The sequence below is a fragment of the Passer montanus genome, unplaced genomic scaffold (assembly GCF_014805655.1).
Source record: "Passer montanus isolate IOZ18808 unplaced genomic scaffold, ASM1480565v1 scaffold4, whole genome shotgun sequence".
Lineage (NCBI taxonomy): Eukaryota > Metazoa > Chordata > Aves > Passeriformes > Passeridae > Passer > Passer montanus.
In genome coordinates, this window is record NW_024368818.1 from 7625660 (window position 1) to 7645778 (window position 20119).

General features: G+C 37.2%; 1 protein-coding gene across 4 annotated transcripts in view; it reads right to left on the reverse strand.

Annotated features, from left to right (window-relative positions):
- GRIA4 (glutamate ionotropic receptor AMPA type subunit 4) overlaps positions 1-20119 on the reverse strand; it is a 214321-nt gene that overhangs the window by 88224 nt on the left and 105978 nt on the right. For all 4 annotated transcript variants that reach the window (XM_039718279.1, XM_039718281.1, XM_039718278.1 and 1 more), the window contains exon 4: positions 1501-1685. In XM_039718279.1, coding sequence (XP_039574213.1) covers positions 1501-1685 — 185 coding nt within the window. The remainder of the gene's footprint in view (positions 1-1500; positions 1686-20119) is intronic.

Consider the following 20119-nt stretch of genomic DNA (forward strand, 5'->3'; position numbering starts at 1 on the left):
AGAAATTGTTTTTCTGAATGTAATTTAGAAGACCCTCACATGGGTGTTCTGTTTTACTACAGTGTAGGCTGGACTGGGGGAGGATTTCATTATAAGCTGTAGAAAGTATGTATTAAAACATAATGGCATTCAGAATAAAGAAAGATATAATGGCCAAGTGACTATCTGTAGCAATATGGCATTGTCTGTTCTTTTCTTGGCCATAGTCATAGAAAAAGTTCTGTTATATCAGCCATACTATACTATTAATTCTCAGTTTCTCTCTTTACCTTCTCCCACTGAAAGAAAAATTGATGTATATATGACATTGAGTACTGTTTTATGCATTTATGAATACTATTTTATGAATTTCTGTATGAAAAATGACATTTCATTTTTCAGTGACTTCAGGGGCAGATGCATCATGAACAGTTTTGCAAGAAAATCTTCAAAATTCTCTAACGTATTAACGAAGAGAAGCAGAGTGGTGGCAGAAGGTCCAGCACCAGCAGATGGCATTCATTCCCTGCAATTCCTGCAGCAGCAGGAGGTACTGAACAGTGAACTTGCACCACAGCAATGTAATATGTGGAATCATAAGAGATGCAGATAGTTAACCATAATTTATTTTCTTGTCATTTGGCAAAAATTTTCTTTCAAAGCATAATTTCTTTTTTTCCATTATTTAAGAAACAGCTTACACATAAACACTATATAGAGATAGATTTGCCACATCAGAGCAGCATGGTTTGATATTCACTTTGCACACTGGTATAGATAATACCCAGTGGAAGCTAGTCTGTCTGACCCAGCATTTTCTTTCCCCCAGCAGTTTCCATGGATAACTGATGGAAGAACCTGACCTCTCTTCCCAGTTCAATAGCACTTTTATTCACTGCGCTTTATGTTCCTAAATACCCTGCTAAGGTGATAAAACTATCAGTTTAAATATCTGTAACAATAATTTTAAATCTTTTTACAGCTAGAAATGCATGACCTATGCTATCTGGCAAACAGAAAGAATAATGGATTTAAAATAGATTTTTTTCATCCCTCAAACAAAGCAGAGCTTTACCCCCATGAAGGTAGAGACTAAGAACACACTGGCAATTCAACAATACCATGTTGTTCCAGCAGCCCTCTGACCCTGATGCAGGAGGCATCAGGCAGGGAGGTGCTGGGAAGTGGGACCAAATGTGCGGCTGCCCTGACTGCTGGCACCTTTCTCCACCAAGGTCCTGAGGGGGAAAGGAGAGACTCCCTGCCCTGACATGCCAGCTGCTAAGACAAGTATTGTAGATGAAAAGAGAGCAGAACAGGCAAGTGAACATACGCTGATGAAGTAAAAAAAAAATAATTAAAATAATCAATTTAATTTCCATTGATAAAATATACGCTGATGAAGTAAAAAAAAATAAAATTAAAATAATCAATTTAATTTCCATTGATAAAATAAACAAAATGCAATCTCATCTGGAGTTTCTGTAACGTGTTTACAGTAACATTAAAAGCAGGTGTTACCTGTTCTAAGAGATTCTGAAGTCTCTCTATTTCACAGTCTATTACAAATTTCTTTTCTTGCCTTCGGTCCAGATCTTCTAAAAGTCGCCTGTAGCTGGCATCGTTAAAATTCTCCACACAGATGGCACTGACTTGCCAGCTATTTTGTCCTGCTTTTTCCATAATTGCTTGAAGTATTGAATAACCTAAAAGAGAAGGATACAATACACTAGTAACACAATCATTGCATTTTTGAATAGGAATTGTCGTTAATCAATATTATGTCTCTTAACATGTGCTGCTGCAGGGAAGGGAATAAGAGAATATTTGAATCCTACCTACGCTGCTTGTCACGATCAGCATACAGTACGAAATTAACAAAATTTACAATCACTGGGAGTGATCAGAATGCTGAGCATTATGGATAATCTTCATATGATTCATACACACAAACTCTTCCACTCAAGCATTCAGCTTCTCAGACTAGTTTTGTACAATTTCTGTATCTGGACACAGCAAAGGAAAAATCTGAGCCTATTCATTCAGCAGCAGTATTTTGCATACCACTAAAGCATTCAAATGTTTTGGTTTGGGTTTCTTTTTTTAATAGCAACACTTAATCCAAGCGGCTTCTAATGCTTCCTAGTGAGAATTCTTTGTTTAATTTAATTATACATATAAATTATATGCTAGTATAGATGCATGAATAGAAATTATATTGAACTATTTCAGAGCCATACAGCTTGAATCAATGTATGCAAAGAGATTAGAGGTCAATGAATGAAGGGCACCAGAGAAGCATTAACTGTTACTACTGGCAGGACTATTGCTCTTTATCAGTACCAGTATTTGACGCCCCCTGTGTTGTTTTGGAGGATGTTCACAGATGGGAAAGGCAGTGTCCTGTAAGAGGTCTCCCCCTGAACCTGCAGGACAGTCTAAGGTTGCCCTGGACCTGACTTAGAGCAGCTTGCAAAACTTGTCTTGACTTGCTCAAATATACCCTGAATCAGGAAGCATGTGTTATTCTACTATTCATCCAGAATAAGTGGGGAATTTGTTTAAAGTAATGAAGATTGTACATCTCACACCTAGAGCTGATGTTTTAAAAATACAAAAAGAACAGAAGGACAGATATAACATGTTTCTCAATAACGCGTTCATAAAAGAGACACAATTCAGAGAAAGCCTTCCTGTCTAGAAACACGACAGGATTGTGGCTTTTAACTCATTAGCTGGCAGAATTTTCCCTACTAGCTTTAAATGAAAGATTTCACTTCTTAAAAATTTTCCTTAGTGATGGGGTTATCCAGTGGCAGCCTCTTTCTCTCTTCAACAGGAGTGTCCCATGCCTGAGTGCAGTGACCCCCAGGTGTCATTTTAATGCACTTAAAAATGCCACTGCGTGGCAGGTTCCCTGTAGAAGAACTAAGAGACATCCCCACAAATTTCAAGAGGAATCTTAGTAAGTTACATTTCAGAAAGAGCGTTTCTGAGTGTGTGGTTGCTAACTAACTAATTAGCAGAAGACCTACAACACAACGGAAGTCTGAGTTTGCCTCCAGTCAAATAAAATTAGATGACAGTGTTATTAGAATGTGGCCTTTTTTGGATACATGAGAAACTAATCTTTTTGCAAATCTAGGAGTAGCTGTTTTTCTAGTGGCTCCTATAACATTTGCAGTCTTTTAAATATTAACTTAAAATATAAATTTTCTTCTTATCTTTATGACATTATGCATCAGCACTCCAAAATGAACATTTTTTAGGTTTTCCCCCCCAGTTCAGATGACATATTTTAGATAAAAATACTAACAATTATAATAAATACATAAAATGCAGAACATATTTTTTAACATAAGCTAGACATTTATTTTATGAAACAGTATTTTATTGCAGGAAATGAATTCAAATACTCAATGCATCAAGTATTAAAACATTTCTGTACTCAGCATATATTTTTAACCCAATGACTGTTATTTTTTTCAAAGAACCATCAGCTTTCCTGTTAATTGCTGCATAATTATTCTGCTTTTCCTGTTGCTATATTCAATCTCCTTTTTGCCTGTAATTATCTCTGCAAATCATGACGAGATTCTTTCTCAAGCATTGTATTTCTTGCTTCATTTCCTATTCATTTCCATATATAGACAAGTATTAAAGCCACTCCAATGTTACAGGGGTTCCTGCTTCACTTAACACTGTAACTTTGACTTGATCTGTGCTACCAAGGCAGTCAACATTTACTTAATTCAGCTTCCTGACACTAATTAACATTTTCTTTGATTCAGAATGAATGGTGTTTGAAACAGCAATTGACATTCCCTCCTTCCTTTCTTATTTCATTTGGACAACTTCACTAAGATGCGTTTGGATCAAACTGGTAATTTATCCCAGCACAAAGCATGACAAATATCACACAAACACACAGAAAACCTTTTCTTCTATCTTGGATCAAGGTTTCACTTGCCACATTTCATTAGCAACTGCCTTCATTTAGGTATTTGAAGCTTCTGCAGCTTCTTGTCAGTAGCTTGCACTTAGATGAGAGTTTTCACATGTAGGCACAGCACAGCTAAACAACACTAAGTGGACATGGTGCAATATTCTCCATCAGAAGAGTTCAGAATCCCTGTGCAAGTCATCAGTGGCATGGTCATCTATTCAGTTTGCAGGAATGCTTTTTAATATAACAGACTGACGAAGATGAAGTTTACACAGAATGAATAAAAGCATTCACAGGCTCAGTTGGATAAAAATTAGACATGCTGCAGAGAATGCTTATTTGTCCAAAATAATTGGCTACAGCTGACAAGGAAATAAAATTGATTTCTGCAAACATTTTATAAGGCAAAAACCTCTGAAACTAACCTAGGATAATTCTCAGAAACTGAATGCTGCATTTCTATTTAAGCAAAATTCCTAATCTTTAGAAAGATGTTTGCACAAGACACCAGACATGAATATTATAGCTGTCATCTGAAAGGTATTTATTTTCTCTTTACCTGCTGCTTATCCTCAGTTATGCTACAGACAGATGAATGATTCATTTTCTGGAATACCTTCCCTCCCATTTATTGTGAAACACTGTTTGTTGCATACAAGTAATCAAAAAAATCCCTAGGCTAGCTCATATCAGCTGAGCTGCACAATCCATGTTTTTTCTAAACACTATTATTTAACTAAATGTTTAGGACTATGCCAATATACAAAAGTAAGCTAAGTTCTCTCACAAATTTTTACAGCAACCCTTCCTCATCAACTAATTCAACCTTGAAATGCAGACAACTCATTTATTAAAAAAGACAAATGGTTGTGCCCAAGCATAACTTTGAAGCCTGGAAATGTGTATCAAGAAGTTCCTGGTCTTTTACAGAGCTTACCTTTTCTTTTTTTATTTTTTTTTTCAATTAGCAGGTCTATGAATTAAATAAAATGCCAACAGAACTTCCTGAAAGCTCAACTGAAGTCCTTCCCACATGCGAGGACATTATATGCAAAAAGGACTTCTTTTTCCTCTTGATGGGACTGTATTCTGGGGAATTTTTCTCAAATGACCTGTGATGAGAAGTCTGCCAACTGTATTTTATGGGTCATTGCTTAAATGCAGATACTATTAACAATTGCTTATGGACTAGTAATATCAATTCCACCTCAATATACTGGAACCAAAACATCAAAAGGGCAAGTCTGCAAAGATTTTGTTTTCTTGATCCCTTCTCTCATTTTTCTGTTCTCTGGTCAGGTAGAACTGTAATGATCTACCATACTGCCTTTTTTTTTTTTTTTTTTTTTTTTGTGCCAAAAGATAACACACAGTGATAATGCTGAGAAAAATCCCCGTGACCCCACCCACCCCACCTTCCCCCCCATGAAAATTAAACATTAGTCTATTTGTTTCCTGTAAAATGAAAGTTGGAGATGCCTACTGCAAGAAATCCATGCATTGAGGTTGATACTACAGTTAAATATATTACAAACAAAATCTCAGATTTTTAAGCCTTTTTCTCTCATTCCACAACGCACTGGCATTTTTTCACCAAAAAATGGATCAGCCATAGAAAAATAAAAGCATATGTGCAACTGGTGCTGTAGAGATATCAGTACTTCTTCAGAGTAGGCTATCTTCTGGAGGCCAAAGTGTGTAAAATGGGCAATTTTGTAGTCCAGGATTCCTCCTACTCACTGTGATTGGAGCCTATATACAACCTTCCTCCACCCAAGTAGCTGAAATCATGAGAAATATTTTTGATTTTAAAATTTAAGTTACCTGTCAGACTTTTTTATTTATCTTCAGCTAGTCTGTCCTCTAACCAATTTCATCTCAGCAGGATATGATTTGATTTCATTTATTTCAATTTAAATAAAAAGTAAAATTTGATATCTATATCTCTTCAGCATGTTCAGAATAAACTGAAGAGTTATAGGATTACCATCTTGACTTATTTTTCTGCTGGAATGCAGATCTCTCCTTTTTTTCTCCTTTTTTTGTTTTTCTTTTTCTTTTCTTTTTTTTTTCCTTGCTTGCTTGCTTTCACCAGAAAATAGTTCAGTGATCAATTACAGTGCTATAATAAATTTCAATAACTTTCATCTTCCAGCAGCCTTTTCATTCTGGGAAACCATTTCCTCAACCCTCTAAGCACAAGCAATCATTCCTGATGGGCTTGCCAGGAATCAGACAGAGAAGTGGCTGTTTGCTCCAAACAGTAGCACTCCTAGTAATAATTCTTATTTTGGAACTTTTATCCAGTAACTTATTACTAATTTTCTACAATGAAGAGGATCCAATATTTACATATTATGACTGTATTTTACTATGTTTAGCAGACTAACAATACTGAATTAGTGAGATAACAGGTTAGTAAACTTGGAAACAGCATATGCAATATGTTTGTTATGACCCCAGGCATAGAAATCATCTCTGACAAACATGAGTCTTTTCCAAAGATGGGCTTATATGGGCTCATATGCTGCACGTTACTGAAATGCAAATTCATTTGCTTCTCTTTCAGGGCTAGTAAATTTTCAAATAGGAATAAATCTCATTCCCAAGATTACTATGATTGCAAAAGCCCCATACACTGGTGGAGCTACTTTATGAAAGCTACTTCCAACTATAGGAATTAATATTAGGGTGAGTTTTTTATAAATTCAACACACAGCAGAAGTGAAGAATGACCAATAAATAATTTGGTAAGGATAAGGCAATATATTTAAAATTCAGGACTGGATTAATGTTGCTTAATTCTAGCTGTTTATAGAGTAGTTGTCTAAGTTAATCATCCAAGCTTTCAAAGGAGAGACATGTGACCCATAAAAAAATCCAATTTTTTTGGTCTTAGATATCTATCTCAAAGGTGCTTTTTCTTCAATGAATACTGAAGGAGTTTGGACATGATGTTTAGTGAAAATAACTACCATTTATCTTATCTGGCCAAATCTTGTCGAGATGAATACAGAAAATACAGTGATGAAAACCATACAAGAAATTTCCAGTATGAGTAACGCATGACCATACATTCCACCAATAACCACAATCACTCAAACTCATGTATATTTAATTTTTCCTTGTTGTGTTTATTACCTTTTCACTAACATACAGTTTTGTTTCAAATTTCGGTCAGCATAGAACTTCCAGAACTTAAACAAAATCACTTGCACCCCTGCTTTTTTTCTACAGTGTGAGCTGGAGCCAGAACTTTCAACAAAACAACATACAAACTGGCCAATTCCTATGACAGAGTGGAAGCTAGAACTACAGGTGTGTTCTGAGTCCTTCTTGGGTCTGATTCACAGAAATGATACAGGGGTTGGAAAGTAAGACAGGGAACTCAAGAAATATTTGAATCTATTCCTCTTTAACCCTCCATCCCCCAAGACATATAAAGCATATTAAAAAAATTGTAGACAGATATCTTTGTCCTTAAAAATCTCTAAAGAGGATTCAGTCACATCCTAGGTAATATATGCATTGCTTAATTATCCTTATCATTAGGAAATGATTTCTAAAGTCTAACCTAAGTCTCCCCTGGCATAATTTAAAGCCACTCACTCTTGTCCTGTCTCCAGTAAGTCTGGAGAACAGTTTGTTCCCTTCTTCCTTAAAGCAATCCTTTATGTAACTGAAGACTGTTGTTACATTTCTTTTTTATCTGCACTTCTGTTTCTGAAACATGATTCTCTCGGTTTTTTCCTTGTGGAAAATGTTTTAGTCTCAATTCTGACAATTTTCCTTGCTTTCCTCTGGATATGTTGCAATTGATCCAAGTTTTTCCTGAAGTACATTGGAGAAAATGTGATGTATTTAAAAAATGTATTCCAGAGTACACACAGTCCTCTTAAATTTTTATCCTCTGCAAGCTTAAAAAATGCATTTTGTATTTCTTCATACAATTCATTAACAAAGACACTGGAAAAAAACCCCTGCAACCAGAATGGATCAATACTTAATACCTCTTTATTTGACAGGGAATCTCATATACTTCTTTCTGAGTTTGAGTGTGATCAGGGTTTGATAGGTCTTCTAGAAATTTCATCAAGAAAAAAATTCTTTAGCTCATTGCCATGGGTTGACGTTGGCTGGATGCTCACCAAGCCTTCGATCACTCTCACTCCTCAACTGGATGGGATGAGGGAAAATGTGGGTCAAGACAAAGAAAGAGAGACATCAGTCAGCAATTACTGTTGTGGGCAAAACAGTCTCAACTTGGGAAAATTAATTTGTTGCCAATCAAATCAGAGTAGAATAATGTGAGAAAAAAATCTCTAATACCTTCCTTCCACCTCCCCTTTCTTCAACTATGCATATGGCTGTAAAAGGTCACTCGTGCCCAGAGCAGCCGTGGATGCCCCAACCCTGGCAGTGTTCAAAGGCCAGGCTGGACAGGGGTCTGAGCAACCTGGTCCAGTGGAAGGTGCCCTGTCTGTGGCAGGGGTGTTTGAACTAGGTGACATTTAAGGTCTCTTCCAACCCAAACCATCTACGCATATGGCTGTAAAAGGTCACTCTTGCCCAGAGCAGCCGTGGATGCCCCATCCCTGGCAGTGTTCAAGGCCAGGCTGGACAGGGCTCTGAGCAACCTGGTCCAGTGCAAGGTGCCCTGTCTGTGGCAGGGGTGTTTGAACTAGGTGACATTTAAGGTCTCTTCCAACCCAAACCATCTATAATTCTATAATCTGCTCCACTGTGGACCTCCATGGACTGCAGGAACGCAGCTGCCTCACCGTGGTCTGCACCAAGGGCTGCAGGGGAACCTCAGCTCTGGGGCCTCGAGAGCATCCGACCCCTTCATCTGCACTGATGCTGGTGTCTGCAGAGCCCTTTCTCTCTCCTAGTCTCGCTTCTATCTCTGTTTCATGGTTTTTTCTCCTTCTTAAACACAGTATCCTAGAGGTGCTACCGCTATCGGGGTGGGCTTGGCTTTGGTCTGTGGCAAATGTGGAGCCAGCTGGCTTTGGCTCTATCAGATATGTGGCAAACTTCTGGCAGCTTCTTACAGAAGCTACCCCTGTAGACCCCCACTACCAAACCCCTGCCATGCAAACCCAATGCACTGATTGAGCAAAATTTCATGGCAGTGTAAAAACTTGCCTTAGAATGAGACACATATTTTTTTTCCAATGTCTAGAAAACAAAATCATTTTGTAATAGAATGAAAATTGTTTTATCTCACATAATCTGTTTTTGAGAAATCCATATTTGGGCTTACTTAGCTTTCCAAATTCTGTCTACTTTCAAAGAGATCAACTATGATGTAGACTGTGAATCACCTATACCATCAGTGATCACAACAATTTTACTATACATGGTTCTGAACCAAAACTGAGGAAATAAGGGATCCAATTTAGCCATCTCTTCTATAATATTTTTATTTCAAATACTTTGGAATATTTGGTGATAAAGGAAACTCCCTTTGAGATCAACTTTCTTGCTTCCCTGACAACTATGACCTTGAATATTTTCTTGGTTTTTGAGAGACACCTTCAAAACAAGATCCTGCAATAGTTTATGGTCAGACTTTCTGTTATTCCCTCCCTTAATCCTTTTGAGATGGGTACTTTCATCTGCAGTATTTAATAATCCTTCTTTCCTGAGGACAACACAAAACTACAAGAAAATGCTGTCAACATATTACAAACATTACTTCATTTTTTTTTTTTTAATCTTAAGTGGAACAACATAGCCTAAGAAATGTGTTTTCAGGGAGCATATGGGAGGAGGTTTGGCTTACATCACAATGGGAATTCATGATCAAAGATTCAAGCTATGTCAGGTCCCATTAATGCTACACCCACTCAGCAGCAAGATTTTCCCCTTCTTTGCATTTCAGAGTCTGCAGCCTTCATATGAAAAACACTGTAAAGGTGTCCCACAAAGTGCCAAGTGATAGAGATAACTGGGAACTTGAGAGGGACTGAAGAAAAGCCATGGTTTTAAAGCCAATCTTATAGTTTTGGTTGAGCTTTCACAGTTTTCAGATGCCATTACTCTTCCCATTTCACTAAAAGCCTTCAAAATAATGTTGCAGGCCCATAATCTTGCATTTAACAAGAATGCACGAAGATGAAAACATCCAAAGGTACTTACAGATAAATGCCAAAACCAAGTTGTTGTACCTTGTTAGCATTTTATGTATTATTTGCTTTTATTTGTCTGTTTTCAGTTATGCCATAGGCTTCAGCTACAACTGGCTCAGGCGAGAGGTCATTGGCTCCTCTGTAGTTTACAAGCTGCAAGGAGACACTTAGCAAATTTTAGCAAATTTTTACTACAGAACTTTAAATGCTAAATTAGAAACTGCATGTAATCGCAGTGCTATCAAAACTTACAAACTATTGCCTAAAACCCCCCAGCAACTGACTTAACAAGTGGAACAAAAGAGAGGGGAAAAAAAGAAGCATGTGTTATGCTTACCCTTTTGTCAGACCATCTATGTAGTCTCTATAAATAACCAGTTATCTGATACGCCATCTTGGGACAATCATTAGGGCAAATGTCTATCAGTATTTTTAATTAAGGGGCAGAAAAGAGGAAAAAATGAATCCACTTTGGAAGAAAATAAAGTAAGTTCAAATATTTACCTTATTCCCTTTTGCCAAAATTCTTACTTTTGCTAAAACCTATAGTTTGTAAGACTGATACTAATAAATTATCCTTCTTGCACAACATCTTCATTCAGGCATAGCTATTTTGCAGAAATTGCTAGCCTGCCCACAATTTACCTCTCTAGTCTCAATTTGACAGGATTTACTTTGCCCTGTGATGGTATACAAATGTACAAGAGGTTTGTGTAAATAACATCCTAAAGAACCATGTCAAAGTGCTAACACTGTGAGCTAAAGCTCTCAAGAGCTGGTGTACCTTCAAATGAGCAGTACCTTAATGTATTCCAGTTAATATATTGTGCTGCTGTCTTTATATTGTCACGAACTACTTTTTCCCTTAAGGGATCTGCCTCAATGAGATACCTGTGCCCTAAGACAGATCTGACTGTGGGCACTAAATTAAGATCTTGATGTCAACTCTTCTGCCTCCTTTCTATAGGGATTTGTTAGAAAAGTAGTGTTTTACTATAAAATACCTGGCAGATTCTGCCTATTGGCTGTGTCATTTCGAATATCTGCCTGAGAGAAAACAGAAAGAACAGTCTTCAGACTGAAACAACAGGCATTCACATTAACAAGCATTCTTTTGAAGGAAGACCTTCAACCTTAATTCTATCTCTATGCATTTGTGGCCATGTCCATATTCACTATTTACTGGTAGCTACATAGCAAATAATATTTAGGACCTTACTCCTACCATAAGTTCTATTTGTAGATCCCAGACAAATTATTTCTGATTATAAATTTAAGATGTTTTTGAAAACTACGTTTTGAAGTATTTACCTTTTTCAGAAAATGTTATAAGTCCTGGGAAAACAGGACTTAAAATCTGAATGCTACGATTATGGTTACCACTGGTCTGAAGTGAGTTTGAAATAAATCTTACTATATCTTTTAAACTGACACATGGACCACAAATTTATTACAAGCCAATTGCTCCCCCAACAAAGAACAATTTGAAGATAATCCTAAAGATATATGATTTTCTTTCAGTTCCTAAAATTAATTCAGTGCTTTTCTTATGTAGATCAGCATTAAGATGAGGCTCCTTCTTTTTGAACTGGAGCAGAAACTTGTGGAACATCTGAAGATTTAATATAGTGGCTTTTATTGAAGTGTAATGACAATGATCATTGCCCTTACCTGGCTTCAAATTCAGCTCTGGGCCCCTCACTGCAGGAAAGACATGGAGGGGCTGGAGCGTGTCCAGGGAAGGGCAACGGAGCTGGGGAAGGGTCTGGAGCACAAGTGCTGTGAGGAGCAGCTGAGGGAGCTGGGGGTGTTGAGCCTGGAGAAAAGGAGGCTCAGGGGGACCTCATCACTCTCTGCAGCTGCCTGACAGGAGGGTGCAGCCAGGTGGGGTCAGGCTCTTCTTCCAGCTGACAAGTGGCAGGGACAAGAGGAAACAGCCTCAAGTTGCACTGGAGGGGCTTTAGATTGGATATCAGGAAACATTTCTTCATGAAAAGCATTGTCAAGCCCTTGTACAGGCTGCTCAGGGAAGAAGTTGAGTCACTGTCCTCAAAGGCATTTAAAGGATGTGTAGAGTGGCAGTGAGGTACATGGCTTAGGGGTGAGCACAGAGGTGCTGGGTTAATGTTTGGACTTGATCTTAACTTTTTCCAACCTAAATGATTCTATGATTCTACGATGTTGAATAATGCACCTGCCAGGCACTTCATCTTAGGGACTGCAAATATCACTCTCAACTAAACCCTGAAAAGGGCTCTGAGTTTCTTAAAAAGAATCTGAGTTTCTTAAAAAAAACCACCCCAAATCCTACAATTAAAAAAGAAAAAAAAAAAGAAGATAAAAAAAGTGCGAGAAAACATTTTAATAAGTTCTTTTAAATATCCCAAGACATTACTAGTGTACATATATATGTACATAACAAGTAAATACATATGTATATATGCATATCTGTAACTGCTTTATATGAACCTGTGCAAACCAGCATGCAAAGAAATAACAAAAATTTCAAAGAAGGGAAACGAGCAGAGACTGTTGATTGCTTTGGCTTCCTCCTCTCCTAACTCTTTTCAGTACTCCTTTGAAAAGAACAGGCATGGTAAAAGGCACTTAGTAACCTTGCCTTATTTGAGTGTCTTCACAAACACTGCTAACACAGTCATTGATATACAAAACGGATCTTTTCCAGCAATGCTGTAAGACAGCTAATGTAACATCTAGATACTTATACAGGGGAACGGGGAAGATGATAGGATCTTCACAGACAACACTGGACTACTCCTACATGGCTGAATTTCCTTTTGGTGTCCACATTAAAAAAATTAATGATAAAATATTTGACAGAGGTCAAAGCAGCAAATCAAGATGATTTGAGGCCAATACAAAACATGCCTTAGAGTAAAAGAATTACAGGAGAATTTATCTCAACTGAAATTTTGACTAATTTGAATTTTGATAATTCTGAGCTAGTTCATCCAGTATCCTTTGTCATGCAACAGGAGGAAAGAGGCACCTTCTTGAAGGCAACTCATAAAACCTCCACCATGTCTCATGTAGTTTTCGGTGGAGATGACACTCCATGTTTAAAATGAAAAATCCAAATATTATTATTTCTCAGGTTCAATGAGGACATTGAACACTATTAACATAATTTTATGCATATGTAAAGAGCAGGACTAAAAGCAACCAGCAATATTATCACAGTATCTGCTACCGACATGCTTTAAATTTTGTTCTTCTATTTTGTATCTACATTTCACATAAGAAGATACAACATTTCATTTAAGTGGAATTAAAAGTTAGGTAACTTTTATGCTTCTCTTGTGGAGGATGGTCAGCTACACATAGGTTTCCTTTGATTATTCTGGTGAAGGGATTTGCATACAATTACAGAGACAATTTCAGTTCCTAGCAGGAACAAACACAGAATGAAGTAAGTACTCACCATATGATTAGACTAATTTATTACATCCCACTAAGGCAACCTATATGCCAAGAAGTAATCATAAACTCATGTTCAAAGCTCTGGTAGAATGAATATATTTAACAATTCAAATTCAATTTCAGCTGTAGAAAGTGACATTTAGTTGGAAACATGGAAATGGGCAAGGTATAATAAAAAGTTAACATGTAAAAGAATACAGATATTGAAAGCTGTGACTGGCCTGTCTGAAAACAGAACAGGGAATAAAATTGTGAATAAAATCCTGGCAAGTTTCTAGTATGAAATATATGTTGATCTGGACTTGGGTTAGTTTCAACTGACCTTGGCATTAATGTCTGAAAATGAACACAGTGGCCAGTCAATAACTGCTCCATAAAAGTTAAGTGCCTGTGACGTTTCATTATACAATGGCACTTGCATTGACCATTTTGAAAGCAAATGATCTTAAGAACTTTGTTCATTTCAGAGCTGGGTATTTTCCTCCCCCTGAACAGCTGTTTATTCACAGAAAAGCACACTCTGGTGTAATCCCAAGTCTTAATGCGCAGAAGTGAGCATTTCTGCCTTGGACTTGCCAGGATAAAAAATTACTAAGGTTTCAAAAGAGTGAAAAACATCTCTTTAATAAAAATGGATGTTGCTTAAATATTTCCATTTAGGGCATCTCCATGAATATAACCAATAGGCACAATTTGGTATCTGCATAATTCTTACCCAGGAGAGCAGTGGTAGCAAGACACCCACTCCGTATTCCTGGTCAAGAAAGTATGGAATTCTGCAAGTGTCACTGAATGCCCCTGAGTACACTGTGTCATGATCATTAGGACTGAGCACGTCCTGGGTGGTTTAGTCTAAACCTCTCCAGCAAACCCACAGTATGAAAACAATGTTTTTCACCAAGGCAGAAAAAGACAGAGAAAATGACTCTGCACCATGGTACAAACAATATTTATCAGAAAGGTGGGAAACATTTAATGCACTCTTGTCTTCAGTGGCTAATTAGTTTATAAAAGGATATCTGAAAAAGATGCAGAGGATGTGGGAATTGGCTTCAAAAACTTAAGGAGGTGGAAAATAAGACATTACAGAGGGACCTTCTGTATCTGAGAGGAATGAGGAAAAGTGAGAACGCAGGAACTCTTCAGTGGATATAAGATACAAAGATACTTTTTAAGTCCTAGAACATGTATTTGGCATTTAGACTTTAAGTTAAAAAAACCCCAAACAGTTAATAAGGTTGAATTTCAGTTGTACTAGTGTAAAAAGAGAAAAATCCCACTTTGACAATTTTTTTGAGGTCTCCACAGCTGTACTTGGAAATTAAAATCCATTTCTAGAAATCTACAGCAGATGATAATCCATTTAAAAGCCAGTATTATTTAATTTTCTTTACACACTGCTGCCAGGAACAACACTATCTATGCTTATTGCTGAAAAACCAGTGTAGAAAAACCTGCTGTCCACTCATAGTTCTTTGTGTATTTTGGCTTGTGCTTCCATTGCCCTTTTCAATGTGATTGACAAGACATTATTTCACAGTAAGTATCTTAAATGCTATAAATTACCTCAACTCTCTTATTTTCCTAAAGAGATACAATATAGATTTGAATTTTCTAATTTGCTTAAAGCAGTGACATCCAACCCTTTCAACCCGAGCCCTGAAACATTATTCCAAAAAAGAGCAGTGGGCCACAATTATTCCTTGAGGGCATTTTCTCTGGAAGTAGAGTGGAAGGAAGTGGGATCACCCCTGACTCCCTTGCTGAGGATCCTAAAGTGTCACCAAGAGACCAGGCTACAGCTGTAAAATTGCACAGAATTCCTTAAGCACGTTGTGTTTTGCTTGTGATATTTAATTATGTCGAGTGGCAGCCGCAAGGCGCTCTCACATGGCAGCTTTGTGCCGTGACTCCGGGCTGGGATGTACGTGGTACAATGTCCCAAAGTACAAAAGACAGGGTGACCTCATTCCTCCTGCTAAAGTTACCTGCTAACTCAGGTTCCAAATCATTGAGCCAAATCTCAGGCTAATTAATTGCAAATAAACAAACATCACCATTACAGAAACTGGACATTTGCCTACGTCCCTTATGAGACGGTTTCATAAGAGACAATTTGCACAGATATAAGCAGCAGCAGCAGGCGCTTCCCTGCTGAGCTGTTAACACTGGAGATGATAGGAGAACAAAAATCTCAATATTGACACACTGCAGGACATTTAAACCAAACAACCTTGCTGCAGTTGGGAGGACTGTGTACATTGCAAAGTCGTCCTGTGTATTGTTTTTCCCCACATCCCCTCCAAGGATCTCTGTCCTGGAGTCAGGCTGCTTCCATGGCCTGGAGCTACTCTGAAGCATCATGTTGTGTTCTGTGGGGTTGTTCATGACAGACACAAAGGAGAGATTTCTCTTTAATATAATGAAGAAAACATAAAGCATCTATTCATGGAAGAATACAAGATACAAGTTTCAGCATACATTTAGCATTCTACTGATGATGTCATCTTGTATATCACTAAATAAAGATTTAAAAAAATCCTTAATGTTTTCATTTAGGAAGGTATTTGTGCATGAAAAAAGAGTTGTAATTACTTAGTAGATATTTATTTAAGGTTTTATCTCTTCCTGAGAATGTTAATATTCACCATTTAGCTTTCATCTCTATGGTAGTTAAAATGAACAAGTCCTTTTCCAGTGAAAGAGTCTGATGTTAATGCATTTTTATGATTAAAAAGGTTATTCTGATCCTGAGACAACTATCTGAAATATAGGCCTGTACAATACAGCCTGTAGTAGAGAATGTGGATAAAATTTTAGGCATTTTGATAGGAACAATTGTATTTACATAAGTCATGTTGTGCTCAAAGGTCTCATTGTTCCAGGTGCTGTACCAAGTACACGTGCAGAAAAAGGACTCAAAAAAGATGACTTTGGAAACCAAATAGACTCGGAGGTAGGGCAAGTTGTTTATTACTACTTTTATTTTTAATTAGGTGAACAAGACACTTCAGAGGCATTTTTCATGCTTATAAGTCTGAAAATAAAACAACTTGATTCTAAATGGATATTCAATAATTCATTTAAAAGTAGGATGATCAAAAATATGCAATTAGACATATATTGGATACACATATATTCTTATTTTCATTTTTTTTTCTTTTGAAATATGCTTAGGAGCAAATAATTTAAATAATTTACTTTGCATTTTCCTTTCTATCATTCTTTTTCAGCATAACAGATAAGTCACTACACAGTCCACATTCGAACTTGCATTTTCACAGAATAAGAACTAGAGGAATATTCTGTGCGTGGGTGTTAGGATTACTTATAAAAGGCAGGACAAATCCCGTTGTATAACTCATAAAATATTCGTATTGACTTTGCCTGGAACTACTCACAGGAGAAGAAGCTGGTTCAATATTTGAAATCTGATATAATTAAAATTTGAGAGCATTTAATTCCAAAACCCCTTTAATACATTCACTGAGTTTTAACTGTATAACAACTAATTCTGTGCCAGGTGAAAATGCAATTGACAAAAAGAAGTTAAAGATAACAAAGAACCAGATATGAAAACGAAATCCCAGCATTCTGGCAAAACTTTACATCTGGAGGGAAGGCAGGCAAGAAGGGGACCCTCCTTTGAAGGACTAGGAGTGGACACTGAAACTGCTGTCTTGTCACAAAACATACTAAATGTTATAGGTGAATTTGGTTAATAAACATGAAAAATCATGTCTGGACAGGAACTGATGTTTTATTCTGATGTTAAATATTGTCTTGATATACTTTCTTTCCCAAGAAATAAGATTATTCACTTTCTAGACAATGTTCACCTGTTCTGTGCAACTCTCTGTAATATATCCTCCATATACATGCAGTTTTACAACTTCAGGGTGGTCACAACATATGTGGCACAATTTTGGCACATGGTTTAAAAAGCTGCTGTATATGTTTTATGATTGTTTCAAAAAGATATGAAGTGACAGGTTCTGATTTTTAAATGACATGCCTTATTTGGAAACCGAACACTTAAAACAGGACCAAACATGTCTACCATAGATAAGCATAGTTGTTTTCTTTAGGATTCATGACATTTTTGACAGTTTATTATCAGCATCCCAGTATGTCAATATTACCAGTTTCCTGGCTGAGGAGAACTGTGCAGGTGAAGTGTATGAAATATTCAGTGGATTGCAGTAGCCAAAGCAGTCTTCTACCCTAGAATGTACTCAGACACGTAATACTCAGGTTACTTAACAGCTGGCCAAGAAAGAAACTTTAAAAAAAACCCTAGCCTCCCATGCTAAAACTAAAATGCTACAGAACATTTACCAGGGAGGTAAATTGCAGCAAACTGGTATTTTCACCATTCAGTTTGAAAATCAACTTCCACTGTTGGCACAGTAACTTGCTCCAGGCATGCTCCAGGCTTGCATGTCAACTGAAACCCACGAGGAACTGAACTTGTGGTCTCATGCCACTCAAAAGTGGTACCAGAAAAGGCCTTTATGCTGCAACACAGTAATATTCAAACCTAAAAGCTACCTTGTCTTTAAGTACCTCATCATATCTTCTTGCACATTCTCACCTAAAAGCCACACTCTTCCATTACACTCTGGCACTCCAAGGGTTTTCTATCCTGCAGGTTTATTATAATTCAGGTTTAAAGAAGTTACAAATATATTCTGAATTGATGCTTTTAAGGTACATAATTAAAACATGTCAAAATACCTAACTTTCCTATATTAGGAAGGCCAATGCCTAACCTTATCCTTGGGAACTTCCATGTGTGTTTTGAAAAGGCACCTGAGAATCTGCTTTTGTGCAGTAACCCTAATAACAGCAGACATGTCCAAACAAATAGTTCTCATAAATGGCCAAATTTCAAAGTCATAAAACTTGCAGTACAAGCTACCTGTATGGGATATGCTTATGAAGAGTGATTTAAGAAAGAATGAACCTAGAGGGTACTGTCAGTCACTTGGGATTGCAAAATACATTTAAAAATCAAATTTTATACTGGATCGACTCTTTGTGAGTTTTCAAAAGGTCTTGATTTTCCAACAAAGTGGAAGGAGAAAATTTAGCAGGAAACCAGGCATCCAAAAGAGCAGACAATAAAATGGGCACATCTGACAAATTAGCACCCTGGGATTTTCTTTTCCTGGTATTGCTCCTGATATTGGTCTCTTCAGGATTTGTGAGCTATCTTCAAGTTGGACAGTCCCTGAAGATTAAATCCATGCTTCATTAGAGTACTTCATTGCACTTAAAGGGGTTTATAGGCACTTGAGTAAATTTACAGAAGTCCAGATCCACAGATTTTGTGTTGGATCTGAGTATCTGTTTTATGGCGCTTTTTTAAAATAAATGCTTCTTTTCAACAAACACAGACTTAATCCACAAATGTAATGTATTCACCTGAAAAAGGTAAAAAGTCTGTGGAAGTGCCCAACAGCCTGGGAAACAACCCTACATTCTATCTAAGTGCAATGAAATCACATTCAGTAACTTATTCCTCATTTTTTAGAAAGCAGAGTGCTAAGCTACTGTGTCTAGCCACTCCAAGGCTGAAATAAAAGATTAGTGAAAGACTGAAGTAATAAAGTTCAAAGATACTGGTGATAATCAGATGAAACCCATGACTGTTCCTCATTACGTAGCACGGGTATATTACCTTGAGTTAAAACCTCTTCCAATTCTCTGGAGCGTTCATTATTGTTACTCCTGCCCACACTCAAATATGCCGAATCAGGAAAAGGGAATTAAACCTTTCTATGTTATTTATTCCCAGCTCATCTCTAACAATTCAATAGAGTATTTCATCTGGTGCTTTTGCTTGCAATCTGATAAAACACAGATGGCTTGTTCCTGGCATCAGGAAGCAGCTGGGCCCAGTCCTGGGTGCCTGCTGAATCCTCTTCTTTCCCCACAAGCAGGTCTTTGTACCAACTCACTACCCAACAGGATGTATGTAACTTTTACACACTATGGGAAAAAAATATGAACCTAAAACCAGGTTAATTTGTGTTTCTGTGCATATGTACAGTGAAACCCAAAGTCCTTCCAGTAATTACAGAGCGGATTCAGTCCATCAGATGTCAATACAGGCAAAATACAGTCACCAAGATAGGAAACGCTCTTCAAAGGGGCTTTTGCCAATTGACAGTTGTGTTTGTTTGCTTGTTTTTGGTGGGTATTTTTTGGGTTTTTGGTTTCATGTTGTTGGTGGCTTGTTTTATTTGGTTTTGGTTTTTTCGCTTTTAAAATTTTTTTAAAAAATTTTTACTTAAGAGGCTGTTTCATTTGACTGGTCAGAATCTGAGTTGTTTTTTGTTTTAATCTGACAAGTAGACATAGCACTCCAGTGAAAAGCAAGTGGAGAAAAGGTCTTCCTGAAAATATTGCTTAGGTATTGGGCATAGGATGAAGTCCAAAAGGAAGTGAATTAATTTCCTAAAAGCCCTGCCAAAGACCAGTGTATCTAATAAAAGAGAGGAGTTACTTGACCCAAACAGTCAGAAGAAGAACTCCCCTCCAGACAGTGAGACACAATAAGAAACAGAGAGGCAAAGTCTATGAAAGGGTCAGGCATCTTTTTCAGAAACTTACT